Source organism: Coregonus clupeaformis, chromosome 20 (assembly GCF_020615455.1).
Source record: "Coregonus clupeaformis isolate EN_2021a chromosome 20, ASM2061545v1, whole genome shotgun sequence".
Lineage (NCBI taxonomy): Eukaryota > Metazoa > Chordata > Actinopteri > Salmoniformes > Salmonidae > Coregonus > Coregonus clupeaformis.
Window position 1 is genome coordinate 47,911,696 of NC_059211.1, and position 12,650 is coordinate 47,924,345.

General features: G+C 40.8%; 1 protein-coding gene across 1 annotated transcript; it reads left to right on the forward strand.

Moving 5' to 3' along the window:
• The first annotated feature begins 5,713 nt into the window (after positions 1-5,713).
• si:ch211-212d10.2 (uncharacterized protein LOC557710 homolog) lies at positions 5,714-12,252 on the forward strand. The gene is made up of 3 exons (XM_041839617.2): positions 5,714-6,128; positions 6,624-6,739; positions 7,741-12,252. The coding sequence occupies exons 1-3, from the start codon at positions 5,945-5,947 to the stop codon at positions 7,837-7,839; spliced, it is 399 nt and encodes a 132-aa protein (XP_041695551.1). The 5' UTR covers positions 5,714-5,944; the 3' UTR covers positions 7,840-12,252.
• The last annotated feature ends 398 nt before the right edge of the window (positions 12,253-12,650 follow it).

Consider the following 12,650-nt stretch of genomic DNA (forward strand, 5'->3'; position numbering starts at 1 on the left):
TAGCTAATTGTAAATGATGAGAATGAGGCATACTGGTAGAGCAAGTACTGTTGCTAGCCTTTAGCTGGTGCTCTGAAGTAATGAAAACCATATTAGCTGGAAAACCGTCCAAGGTTGGCCAATGAGTTAGGAGACTTTTGAGGGCGGTTGCTGGGATGAGGACAGTGTTTTGGGGAACAGTAGGAGGCTAATGATTTATGAGTTTGGGCCTCGCTAGCTGCCAAATATCTTGTCTGAGCAGGGCTCTATTTGGGCCAAATTTAGCCCTGTGAAAACAAAGTTACACTGACCAGTGGCAGTGACAGTTGTTTGCATGTAGAAACTAAGTTAATTTATAGACAACTTGTTATGCTCTTGTGATCAATTTGGACCTCGATGGCTGTTCCTTACTTGCACCTATATTTACTTTTATTGTTGCGTTCTGGACTGCTTTCTCCATTATCCAAAATGCATTTTTTTTTTACTTCATCTTTTTTTCTGAATAGAACATTTGGAGCCTGAGTAGTTCTTACGCAGCCACAGTTTGGACCATTTTTCCACGTTATACACGGCGGACACTTTGCCAAGTCAGTGCTTTGGACCGGAGCCTGTCATGATGTCAAAGACACCTCACCCACTTCACAACATTGTATTGTGGGTGAATGGGAACCAGAGGAATGTATTTGAAGAATGCTCTATGACTGATGAATTCAGAACCCCACCTTGTTACGCAGAGTGCTTAGCTAGAACAGTGGGTAAGGTTGATAAAAACAAATGAGACATCTTTGGTGCAAAGTTGTAAGATTCCAGTGTGCAGCCAAAGAGTCTGGCTGCATTGCGTCACAGCTAATATAAATCCCTTTGGCACATGCACTTATACAAGTAGACCAAATTTGATCGTTGTGTCTTCCAAATTAGTCTCCAAGACAATCATTTATTCTCCATAACAGATATTTCATTATAAACCTAATCCTCGACAATGGGATTTTTATGACTGTTTTATGAGTATTATGAGTGTATTCTGACACCATTTACTTTAATAGTAATTTGTCTTAACAAGGAGAAAAGTGGACATTTACTTTCCTTCTATGGATTGAGTCAATATCCAGTGCTGGCATAAAGTTTCTACTGACATCCCCAGATTCAGCCTTCTCAGACAGCTAGGGCCTGAATGCTGTATGATGGGCAAATAAAAAGCCCTACTGTCTAATGCTCTTCCGTACTTTGTTTATACTCCATAAATCTGACCAGCACGTTTTAGCATTGTGAACACCTGAAGTGGGGAAATGACTGTCATTATGGGCGCCAGCGGTACAGGTTATTACTGCACAGCATGTTCTGGGATATGGTGACTGATTTATTATTTCCATGCATATTTTTCTCCACACAGCATATAGAATTACTACTAAAAGCATGTGCTTTCACTGAGGTCAAACCGGCCTGCCTGTGGAAGTAGTTAAGAGGTCAGAACAAGGGGTCTCTGTTTTGGGTTGTGCTACTAGACAGTTACCTACTAATATCACTTAGCTACTGCCAGCATACAGTAGGGCTATTACCATTATAGAGATGGAAACAGAGTGAATAAAAGCTGAAGAAACACAGATCATAAGAAGTAGCCAATATGTAAATTTTAGACAACACACATAAAATTGTGATTAGCATAAGAAGATGTTAAAATGTCTCTTGGTACCAAAGGAAAACCATAACATCTGTTTTATGTATTCATGATTCATTGGTTTTGGGTCTTTGGATTTTTTGATGATGAATGACTTTCTCCATACTGGACACTTTATATAAACTTTAATCCGGAGTAGACCTATTTAGGCTATAATAGAACATATAATAACTGTGGCCTTTATGAAGTGACATCCTCCGAACGTTTCAATCACATCATAATCATATTTCCGTCCAGTACATAAAGCTACATCAAAGTTAACCATCTAGCAGACTCGTTTTTTTTTTAATACCATAATTCAATTACATGGATGATATCTTACATTGGGCCATGCAGGAAATTATACATTATCTAATGACATCATAGTTATAGTCTCTTCATAACTAATATGTCATAGGGTAGAAACAAAGCATTTGGAATATTAAGAAATTTCAGTAATGGCACATTAATAAATGTTAACAGTCCACAGTGTGGGAAAGTCAACCTGAGGATGTCCCCTTGCCAAATACCGGACAGAGACAGTCTGGCTTCTACCAAATTATGGAAAGTCTGAAATCCAAAGGGAATAATAAGCACTATAATTGATAATTGAGAAAATTGTTTTGAACTATTTGCTCACTATATAAAATTTGCCACACAGTACAAAAGGACTTCCAATGTGCTGTTTCTACCCCTGAAATAGTGTTGTCCTCAGCTGTATTGTATTCAGTGGGCAGATATATTACTGTATGACAACTATATGGGGTGTTCTAATCTGAGACATAAAATGAGCAAATATGTTACATATTACATGTAGGCCTAAACTATTTTTAACTGAGCTATAAACAGGAAAGGCAGTAGTGGGTTCTGTCACTGATCCCAGGCATAATGAATGAGATTAGAATCAGGGCCAGACTACTGCATTTGGGGCCCCGGGGCACTGATCTCTGTTTTATAATGCTATTCTAAATTAAATCAAATGTTATTGGTCACATACACATATTTAGCAGATGTTATCGTGGGTGTAGCGAAATGCTTGTGTTCCTAGCTCCAACAGTGCAGTAGTATCTAACAATTCACAGCAATACACACAAATCTCAAAGTAAAATAATGGAATTAAGAAATATATAAACATTAGGACGAGCAATGTCGGAGTGGCATTGACTAGAATACAGTAGAATAAAGTATATAAATATTAAATGAGTAAAACAGTATGCAAACATTATTAAAGTGACCAGTGTTCCATTATTAAAGTAACTAGTGATTCCATCTCTATGTACAGTGCATTCAGAAAGTATTCAGACCCCTTGACTTTTTCCACATTTTGTTACGTTACAGCCTTGTTCTAAAATGGATTAAATTACAATTTTTCCTCATCAATCTACACACAATACCCCATAATGACAAGGCGAAAACAGGTTTTTAGAAATGTTTGCAAATTTCTTAAAAATAAAAAACAGAAATACCTTATTTACATAAATATTCAGACCCTTTGCTATGAGTCTTGAATTTGAGCTCAGGCGCATCCTGTTTCCATTGATCATCATTGAGATGTTTCTACAACTTGATTTGGAGTCCACCTGTGGTAAATTAAATTGATTGGATATGATTTTGAAAGGCACACACCTGTCTATATGAGGTCCCACAGTTGACAGTGCATGTCAGAGCAAAAACCAAGCCATGAGGTCGAAGGAATTGCCCATAGAACTCCGAGACAGGATTGTGTCGAGGCACAGATATGGGGAATGGTACAGAAAAATATCTGCAGCATTGAAGGTCCCCAAGATACAGTGGCCTCCATCATTCTTAAATGGAAGAAGTTTGGAACCACCAAGACTCTTCCTAGAGCTGGCTTCCCGGCCAAACTGAGCAATCGGGGGAGAAGGGCCTTGGTCAGGAAGGTGACCAAGAACCAGATGGTCATTCTGACAGAGCTCCAGAGTTCCTCTGTGGAGATGGGAGAACCTTCCAGAAGGACAACCATCTCTGAAGCACTCCACCAATCAGGCCTTTATGGTAGAGTGGCCAGATGGAAGCCACTTCTCAGTAAAACCACATGACATCCCACTTGGAGTTTGCCAAAAGGCACCTAAAGGACTCTCAGACCATGAGAAACAAGATTCTCTGGTCTGATGAAACCAAGATGAAACTCTTTGGCCTGAATGCCAAGCGTCTCATCTGGAGGAAACCTGGTACCATCCCTACGGTGAAGCATCATGCTGTGGGGATTTTTTCAGCGGCAAGGACTGGGAGACTAGTCAGGATCGAGGGAAAGATTAACGGAGCAAAGTACAGAGAGATCCTTGATGAAAACCTGCTCCAGAGCGCTCAGGACCTCAGACTGGGGCGAAGGTTCACCTTCCAACAGGACAACGACCCTAACCACACAGCCAAGACAACACAGGAGTGGCCTCGGGACAAGTCTCTGAATGTCCTTGAGTGGCCCAGCCAGAGCCCCGACTTGAACACGATCGAACATCTCTGGAGAGACCTGAAAATAGCTGTGCAGTGACGCTCCCCATCCAACCTGACAGAGCTTGAGAGGATCTGCAGAGAAGAATGGGAGAAACTCCCCAAATACAGGTGTGCCAAGCTTGTAGCATCATACCCAAGAAGACTCGAGGCTGTAATCGCTGCAAAGGTGCTTCAACAAATTACTGAGCAAAGGGTCTGAATATTTATGTAAATGTGATATTTCTGTTTAAAAAATCTGTTTTTGCTTTGTCATTATGGGGTATTGTGTTTTGATTGATAAGGGGGGGAAAAACAATTTAATCAATTTCTTAATAAGGCTGTAACGTAACAAAATGTGGAAAAAGTCAATGGGTCTGAATACTTTCCGAATGCACTGTACGCATCACCGGGGACAGCAGCCTCTAAGGTGCAGGGTTGAATAACTGGGTGGTAGCCGGCTAGTGACAGTGACTAAGTTCAGGGCAGGGTACTGGGTGGAGGCCGGCTAGTGATGGGTATTTAACAGTCTGATGGCCTTGAGATAGAAGTTGTTTTTCAGTCTCTCGGTCCCACCTTTGATGCACCTGTAAAGACCTCGCCTTCTGGATGATCGCCGGGTGAACAGGCCGTGACTCGGGTGGTTGATGTCCTTGATGATCTTTTTGGCCTTCCTGTGACATCGGGTGCTGTAGGTGTCCTGGAGGGCAGGCAGTGTGTCCCCGGTGATGCGTTCGGCACACCGCACCACCCTCTGGAGAGCCCTGCGGTTGCGGGCGGTGCAGTTGCCATACCAGGCAGTGATACAGCCCGACAAGATGCTCTCAATGGTGCATCTGTAAAGGTTTGTGAGGAGCCAAGCCGAATTTCTTCAGTCTCCTGAGGTTGAAGAGGCATTGTTCACCTTTTTGCCATGAGGCTGAGAGAGAAATTTGGCGTTTTAAAGCAAATTTCCTGCTATTCTACACATTTTGCTATCATACGCTATCTGGGGGGCCCCCGACCCCCACAACCCCCCAAAAAATAAAACATTTAAATAGTAATAACCTTTGGTTGGGGGTCTCCTGGAGATGGGGCCTCGAGACACATGCCCTATGTGCCCATTCCGTTATCTGGCCCTGATTTCGAATGTATGATATTCCCACATTTTAAGAGCCAGTGTTATTGGGTTTGAAATTAGAGTTACATTTAGGCTATAGCACCGGTTCCATATTGTTTTGTTTGAGTGGTCTAAGGCACTGCATCGCAGTGCTAGCTGTGCCACTAGAGATCCTGGTTCGAGTCCAGGCTCTGCCGCAGTCGGCAGCGACCGGGAGACCCATGGGCGGCGCACAATTGGTCCAGCGTCGTCCAAGGTAGGGGAGGGTTTGGCCGGCAGGGATGTGGGTTCGTTTCCCATGGGGGTCCAGTATGAAAACCCCCCACAAAACAAACAAAAAAACATGCATTCACTAACTAAGTCGCTCTGGATAAGAGCGTCTGCCAAATGACTAAAATTTAACCTATGGCAGTATGATTAAAATCAAATGCCTTTTCCTGAAATGTATTAGGCTTACTGAACAGTGTACAAAAAATAAATGACCTGACATTTAACGGTGGCCATACATTCAGTTCACCCTATTAAAAATAATCTGTCATCTCTGGTGAGTCGCTTGACCTGTGTCTTGAAATCATAGGCTGTTCTAATGTTCTGATGAACGCAGATGACATGACGAGACTACCGGATCCCGAGGCCAGTTTGTTTTATGTTATGGAATATTCTCACATAAAACAGTCAATTCTAAAATGCGCAGTCAGTGGAGGCGGTAAAGGGAGTTTATAACGAGTAGCGCAAATAACGGATATTCCCAATTTCTTTAAATGGCGTCTGGGAATGAAGAGGAAAGTGTGGGTAGCGTTTCATGGAGGCTAATAGGCCCAGCCTCCGAGCTTTCCAAGAAGCAGTGCCGTTTGATGCACTCCTCCCTCGGCTACGGCTCCGATGTTTGCCTGTTCTATGTGAAAGGGGAATTCTTCGCCATGGATGCTCGCTGCGCTCACTCCGGTAACCACATATGCCTCACTTTACATTCCACTCGCTATATCTCAGGGCTATAGGCTAGACACAATACGCTGAAATTCTATAGAAATCGATAGCCATATGCATATCATGCTTTTTTGAAGCTATGAATAACAAAAACACGAATAAACTGTTTTCGTAGGAAATAGATTAAAACTGGAACATTCATTTTGGGTATAAAATGGTAAGATACTGAAAGAGTCAAAAATGCATGGAAGGCAAGTGCTCACTCATAAGCATGATTTATGTTATGAAATAAGTTAAAGGAGTGTATCAAAAGGCCAGACAAAACAAGTAAAATGCATGTAGGTGTTACAGTGTACTGCATTTCAACTTGCCTTCTTTCCAGTAATGTCAACATCTCTGGAGTTAAATTCTCTTTGATGATATTGCTCTTCAACAAAATGAAATATGACATCAGATCACATTATTAGATTTCCAGAGGAAACTGTTATTCATGTAGTGTGCTGTCTTTGACAGGTGGTCCGCTGTGTGATGGAGACATCGAGGATGCAGATGGTATTCTGCAGGTCTTCTGCCCCTGGCATGACTATGACTTTAACCTCAGGACAGGACAATCAGGGACTGGTTTACAGGTGAGTCTACCAACCAATGTAGACCAACCAATAAACCAACCTACACTTTCACAAACCCAGAATGATATGCAATTAAACTAAACATGAAACAAACTTCACCACAGTTGCAATGCACACTTATCTAAGCCTTGACCAAGATCTGCAGCCTTAGCCTATTATATTTACATTTTACATTTTAGTCATTTAGCAGACGCTCTTATCCAGAGCGACTTACAGTTAGTGAGTGCATACATTATTTTTTTCATACTGGCCCCCCGTGGGAATCGAACCCACAACCCTGGCGTTGCAAACGCCATGCTCTACCAACTGAGCTACGATCCGTGACAACAATAGGCTCCTTTCCCTCCCTCACCCTTCCTCCTTGAAATTCAGTTGGCATGAATGGATAGGAGAAAGCGATGACGGAGAGCTTTTCGTGGTCACTATCCTGGTCAATTATTATTTGAAGGAGGGAGGGAAGATTCTGCGTTTCCTATAATGTTCCAAGAGGGTGCATGACCTCCTTATACACGTCACTTTTTCAATACATTTCTCACCACCCATTCATGTCAATGAATTACAGGAAATACAAGCAATTTGTTTCTCTTTATAATTCTATGTAGGAGCAAAAACAAGGATTAAATTCCCTGTGATTGTTATAAATTATTTTGTTAAAATCACCATGGGGTCCAATGTCCAAAGTTAACATAACTGTCAGATGAGGTGTTTGGGGGGTTTCTTGGATGTTGGAACCACTCACTGTTGCCTTTAAAAAGTTTAGTAGCTCCGTGTTGGTATGTCCTTGTGTTGACTTGCTCAACATTTCAAAATGTGTATTCCTAATCAGTGCAATGTGTGAAAAACTAAATTGGCCCAGTGTGACAGCAATATTGAGTGTTCTGACACGTTCTGCCCCGAGTGTGCTCTCTGCTCATGGCAAAGCTCACAATCAAGGTGTTGTGTTTCTTTTCAATTTTTCCAGCTGTCACATATCCTTTGTTTTATGTGTTTGTCTGTTTTAGCAACAAGTGTACAAAGTCAAATTGGAGGATGGCAGTGTGTTTGTGAAGCACACAAGCCCTCTCTCATTACAGCCCTTCCCATCGAGCAAGAAGAGCTGAACTGCTGCCTAAAACCTGTTGCAAGCCTGGGCAATCCATATGGAACTGCCTGTAGCAATCCTGGCTATTTTTAAGATTTATTCTACAAACCCAAGCCATCTGAGACATTCCTTGCCTTATATGATCATCACAGACCTTTTTCCACTCGGATCTGGCAATGTTGTACTCAGGGTCATTATCAGGAGGATCGTCTGAAGGGAAGAGATATGACATCATCTTTTTGTTTGAGTTTCTTTTTGTCTGAGACACTGGGATGGTAGCCATCCGCTGGCAGTGAAATAGAGAAGAGGTTGCTGATCTTGATAACCGATCAGACGTTCAACAGACATTATGTATTAGCCGCTGTTCAAGTTAAGTACATTTCTATTCTCCCCTCCCTCAATATATCGCAAATCCTCAGTGTAACTGGCTCTTAGGGAATCTGTGGAGGTTTATACATATTGTATTTTCTAAATTATAATTCCAATATGTACATCTGACTGGCGCTTTAAGGACTACTGGGAATATGGAACATTTTAGTAGGGAAGTGTCAACAGCTCATCTTCACACCTTTAAAATGCATTACTGTAAGGTGGAAGAGTATTATCACTGAAACTAATGTGAGGTAACTGAGGTCCAAAACAGGGTCCCACATTTTAAATGCCCTTATATGCAAAGATGTTCATTATTTTACCTCAACCGTTTAACAGCGGACGTACAATAACAGCCTAAACACTGCCCAGTATTTGACCTCACATACATTCCATCAATGCATTTGGTTCACCTCAGGTGAACTTTTCTTCCTCAGAGAAAAGATAACTGAAGCTATTAATAGCTACTGTAAAGTTACAGCTACAGTAAAACATGTATTCATTTTGCTGAGTGGTGAGGTTTTGAATGGAATGAAGTGATCCCTGCAGTAGCCCAGAGAGAGAATGGAAACCTCAGCTCAGCTATATGACCCCCACCTAAACTGGTGCCGGCCATTTGTAGTACCTAGCTGAGATCCAAGGGAACAAACATGAATGGTCCTGTAATTATTACTGGTTATGGTCCAGTAATAAGTATTTATTAAAGCCCTGTCAGCATTTCCCCTTTGGCCAATGCACAGACGTGTTCTTCCCTACTGACGCAATGGCAAAGGGAAGATTGGTCAACAGGCGTCAGAGGAGACTCAGGACCTGAAATGCACTATTCAGTCAAGAGAAATGTGTTATTGTTGCTACTTGGGTTTTTTATGCCTCCTCTTCGTCTTCACTGGCAACAACATTCACTACATCTTCTATCCACTACATTTTCTCACTCTGACATTACAGAGTTTGCCAAAAAGGTGTCAGTAAAAGTGTGGCTTGCCATTCTAGTTTTCCCTCCTCATAGCCTCCCCTGTTGTGCGACTTTATTACAATAATATTTCCATTAGCGTCGAGTGCTGTGTGGATAGGACCTGTGCCTCGTGTTTAATTATTCATCACCTGAGGGGTAATATTCACTGACCATTGAGATGCAGCCATTGTGTGTTTGGTAGAGCAATCACCTTTTACTGGGGCTGGCGTGTACAGTCCAAGAGTGGTTTTCACATTTTGTGGATCCAGACGTTTCCGAATAATCTGTTGTTTATTGTATTGGATTACATTCACAGGTTGTCCTTAGACATTAGGGGACCCATCGTTGATGTCAGAACTTTGCAATGTAGGCTATTACCTAATGTTTGTCTCTCATATGCAAAGCTCTATTTTTGTCATGTGTTTTTTGGCTACTGTTTAAAATGTATATGTCTCTCATTAAGCTGCTTATATGGTTGTTCATACCATTTTATATTCATTGTTATGACAGTCTTGTTATTGATGTGGATGTTATGAATTATGCAACCCAGTTATCCCTTCATTTGATGTTTTATTTCAATTTAATCTCACGGTATGTCACGTTTTAGTACTACAGTACAATGGAATATGTCCTTTTACTGATGGCTTTTTTGAAAATAAAATAATGATATCATATGTTTCCAGCGCAATCATTAATACATATCAAATGTATCAAATCAGGACATAATATCACCAGAACAGTTTACAGCAAAGGTTTATTTACAATTCCTCATACATTTAGTACATTTCATACAATACACAATTTACACATAAAAAAACATATGCAAAACAAAAACAAATGGGCAACGCCATGCAATACATGTTACATAATGATTTACAGAGAATTCTCAGCAATTGATTTATATAATGCGTTTATGGGGCCCAAGACATCTCCCAGAGCACAGTGGCAACTATACAAGTCTCTCTTTATAGGCTAGGCAATGGTGGAAATATCCATCGCTCGCTTCGCCAGAGGATATTCCTAAATAAGTTACAGTCTCCCTCAGAGCAGCCAGACAGTACAGGAGAGGACAGATGCGTGCACTCATGCTGATGGCACAGGCACACTCGGAAAACAACCTGAGGCCAAGGCATGGCTGTATAGTGTCAGTCAGTCTACAAGCCTAGTATTCGACAGAACGAGTAGTAATACGAGACTGATGAATTACCATGGAGAATTGGTGAAAACCGAGAAAATTTTGAATTGTGAAGTTTTTGAATTGTTATTTAATCACTTACGTGAATTGTGAAGCATGGACCTGTCTTGGAATTGTTAGAACCTGAAACAGTGTCTGGAATCATAGGGGATCATGTCATTTGGCTATTACTTCTGTATTAAAAATGATTTTTTTCACGATTTCTTCCACAAATTGTCAAGTTTCTACATTTGAATGGGAAAACTTTCTCTATATGAGTTAGGAAACTCCCAACATTATTTTCAACTCATTAAAAAAATATTACAGCTCTTACAGATCTTCTTTGAAATCCTCTGAAAGACAGAGACTGTTTGGATATTCCTTACTATTTTTCTCATGTGATGTGTTACGTAACATTGGCAGTTAGACTTGCTCTGGATCTCAACCTCCCCCCATAGCCTCTCAATGAAACATCTACCATTCAACTTGTCAGTGCACTTTTCCTTTAAATGGTCTACTTCAATATGAGACCGCTTCAGCTTCAGATAAGTGATGGACAGCAAGGTCAAAGACCACTTATTTTTTCATTTTTTTCTCTCCAACAGCTCCCTCTAATTATTAAAATCTATGACAAGATAATCTCCTCCTTCTCTCACAAATTACTCCTCTGGATGTCTTTGGTACTACATGTCTTCCAGTTGTCCAATAGCTCTCACGCCATTCTGTGGTGAATAAGAGTTGGGAGTTATCTTCTCACATGCGGACCCAGCTTTGCTGCAACAGTCTGCTCCAAATAAGCTGTTTGGTTTATTTTCATGGACTGCTGCACTGTCCATGCTAAGAGGGCTTAACAGGCCCATGATGGTAGAGGTCATTGATAATCACTAGAGGACCATAAACCATCATTTCCACATGTTGCTTTTCAGAGGCAATTTACAATAGATTTGTATAATCTATTTGATCTCAAAGTACATGTGTTACATCTATTTAATGTTTCTATTTTTGGCTGATGCTACAGTAGCTTCAGGTCTGTTGCAAATCGGAACTCCTTTTTTATGTACAATAAAATGTGCAGAGGTTTTGCTTACTAAAATGTATGAAAACACCTTGAAATTTCAGCTAATTTAACAGTAGGGTCATTTTAATGCTGAACGTACTCGACAATAGACCTTTTGGGCCTAAATTATATCCAACTGCAGTCTGGAAATCAACTTGTTTGGCTGTTTATGAAAGACTTGGTCAAACTCTTCCAAGTGCCCTCAAGAATATATGTCATTTATTTCCTAATTAATGATGGGGCTGATAATTATATGCCAGACCTGTTTGCCTCCTCTGTGGTCCACAGGCACTCATTTGGTTTTGGATTAGTTCAGCTCTAGGAGCTCTCCAGTGGTCTGAAGGGACCCATAGCCACCCACTACATAGATAAACAAGTTTGGACCTATTATCAATGGGGAACTTTCCTCCAATTACAGAATCCAATTAAATAGGCCTCTTTGAACGTCTTCCCACTTGCCACTGTAATGCCAAAGCACCGGAGAGCCTCTAAAACTGATACTCAGTGAGGGGTAGAAAGATGGCATGCTCATAATTGGTTCTTCTGAGGGATTGTTTGAATAAAGATTCATTCGGCCAGAATGTATTTTCCCATTGGGAAACACATGGAATTGGTCCTGTAATAGTCTACGGTGTGTCTGCAACTTAACTCTAGTAATAAGTTGTTGTTTAGTTGCTATTGGAAAATAGTACAGTTTAGATGTATTTCTCCCTCTGGAAAGATACTGTGTTCTCTGTAGCTGAAAATATTATTGTACACTTATTGCTAAAAGTTTGATTCATACAGCAAGATATGAAAAAGTTATTATCGGAGCAGATTGCAGAAATATACACTACCGGTCAAAATCTTTTATTTTATTTTTTTATTTTAATTTTTTACAATTTTCTACATTGTAGAATAATAGTGAAGACATCAAAACTATGAAATAACACATATGGAATCATGTAGTAACCAAAAAAGTGTTAAACAAATCAAAATATATTTTATATTTGAGATTCTTCAAATAGCCACCCTTTGCCTTGATGACAGTTTTGCACACTGTTGGCATTCTCTGAACCATCTTCACCTGGAATGCTTTTCCAACAGTCTTGAAGGAGTTCCCACATATGCTGAGCACTTGTTGGCTGCTTTTCCTTCACGCTGCGGTCTGACTCATCCCAAACCATCTCAATTTGGTTGAGGTCAGGGGATTGTGGAGGCCAGGTCATCTGATGCAGCACTCCATCACTCTCCTTCTTGGTCAAATAGCCCTTACACAGCCTGGAGGTGTGTTGGGTC

Bases quoted from the DNA above. Each gene is read 5' to 3' on its own strand.
- si:ch211-212d10.2 (XM_041839617.2), top strand. From the start codon at position 5,945: ATGGCGTCTGGGAATGAAGAGGAAAGTGTGGGTAGCGTTTCATGGAGG. The intron at 6,129-6,623 runs GTAACCACATAT...TGTCTTTGACAG, and splicing joins TGCTCGCTGCGCTCACTCCG to GTGGTCCGCTGTGTGATGGA. The intron at 6,740-7,740 runs GTGAGTCTACCA...TGTCTGTTTTAG, and splicing joins AATCAGGGACTGGTTTACAG to CAACAAGTGTACAAAGTCAA.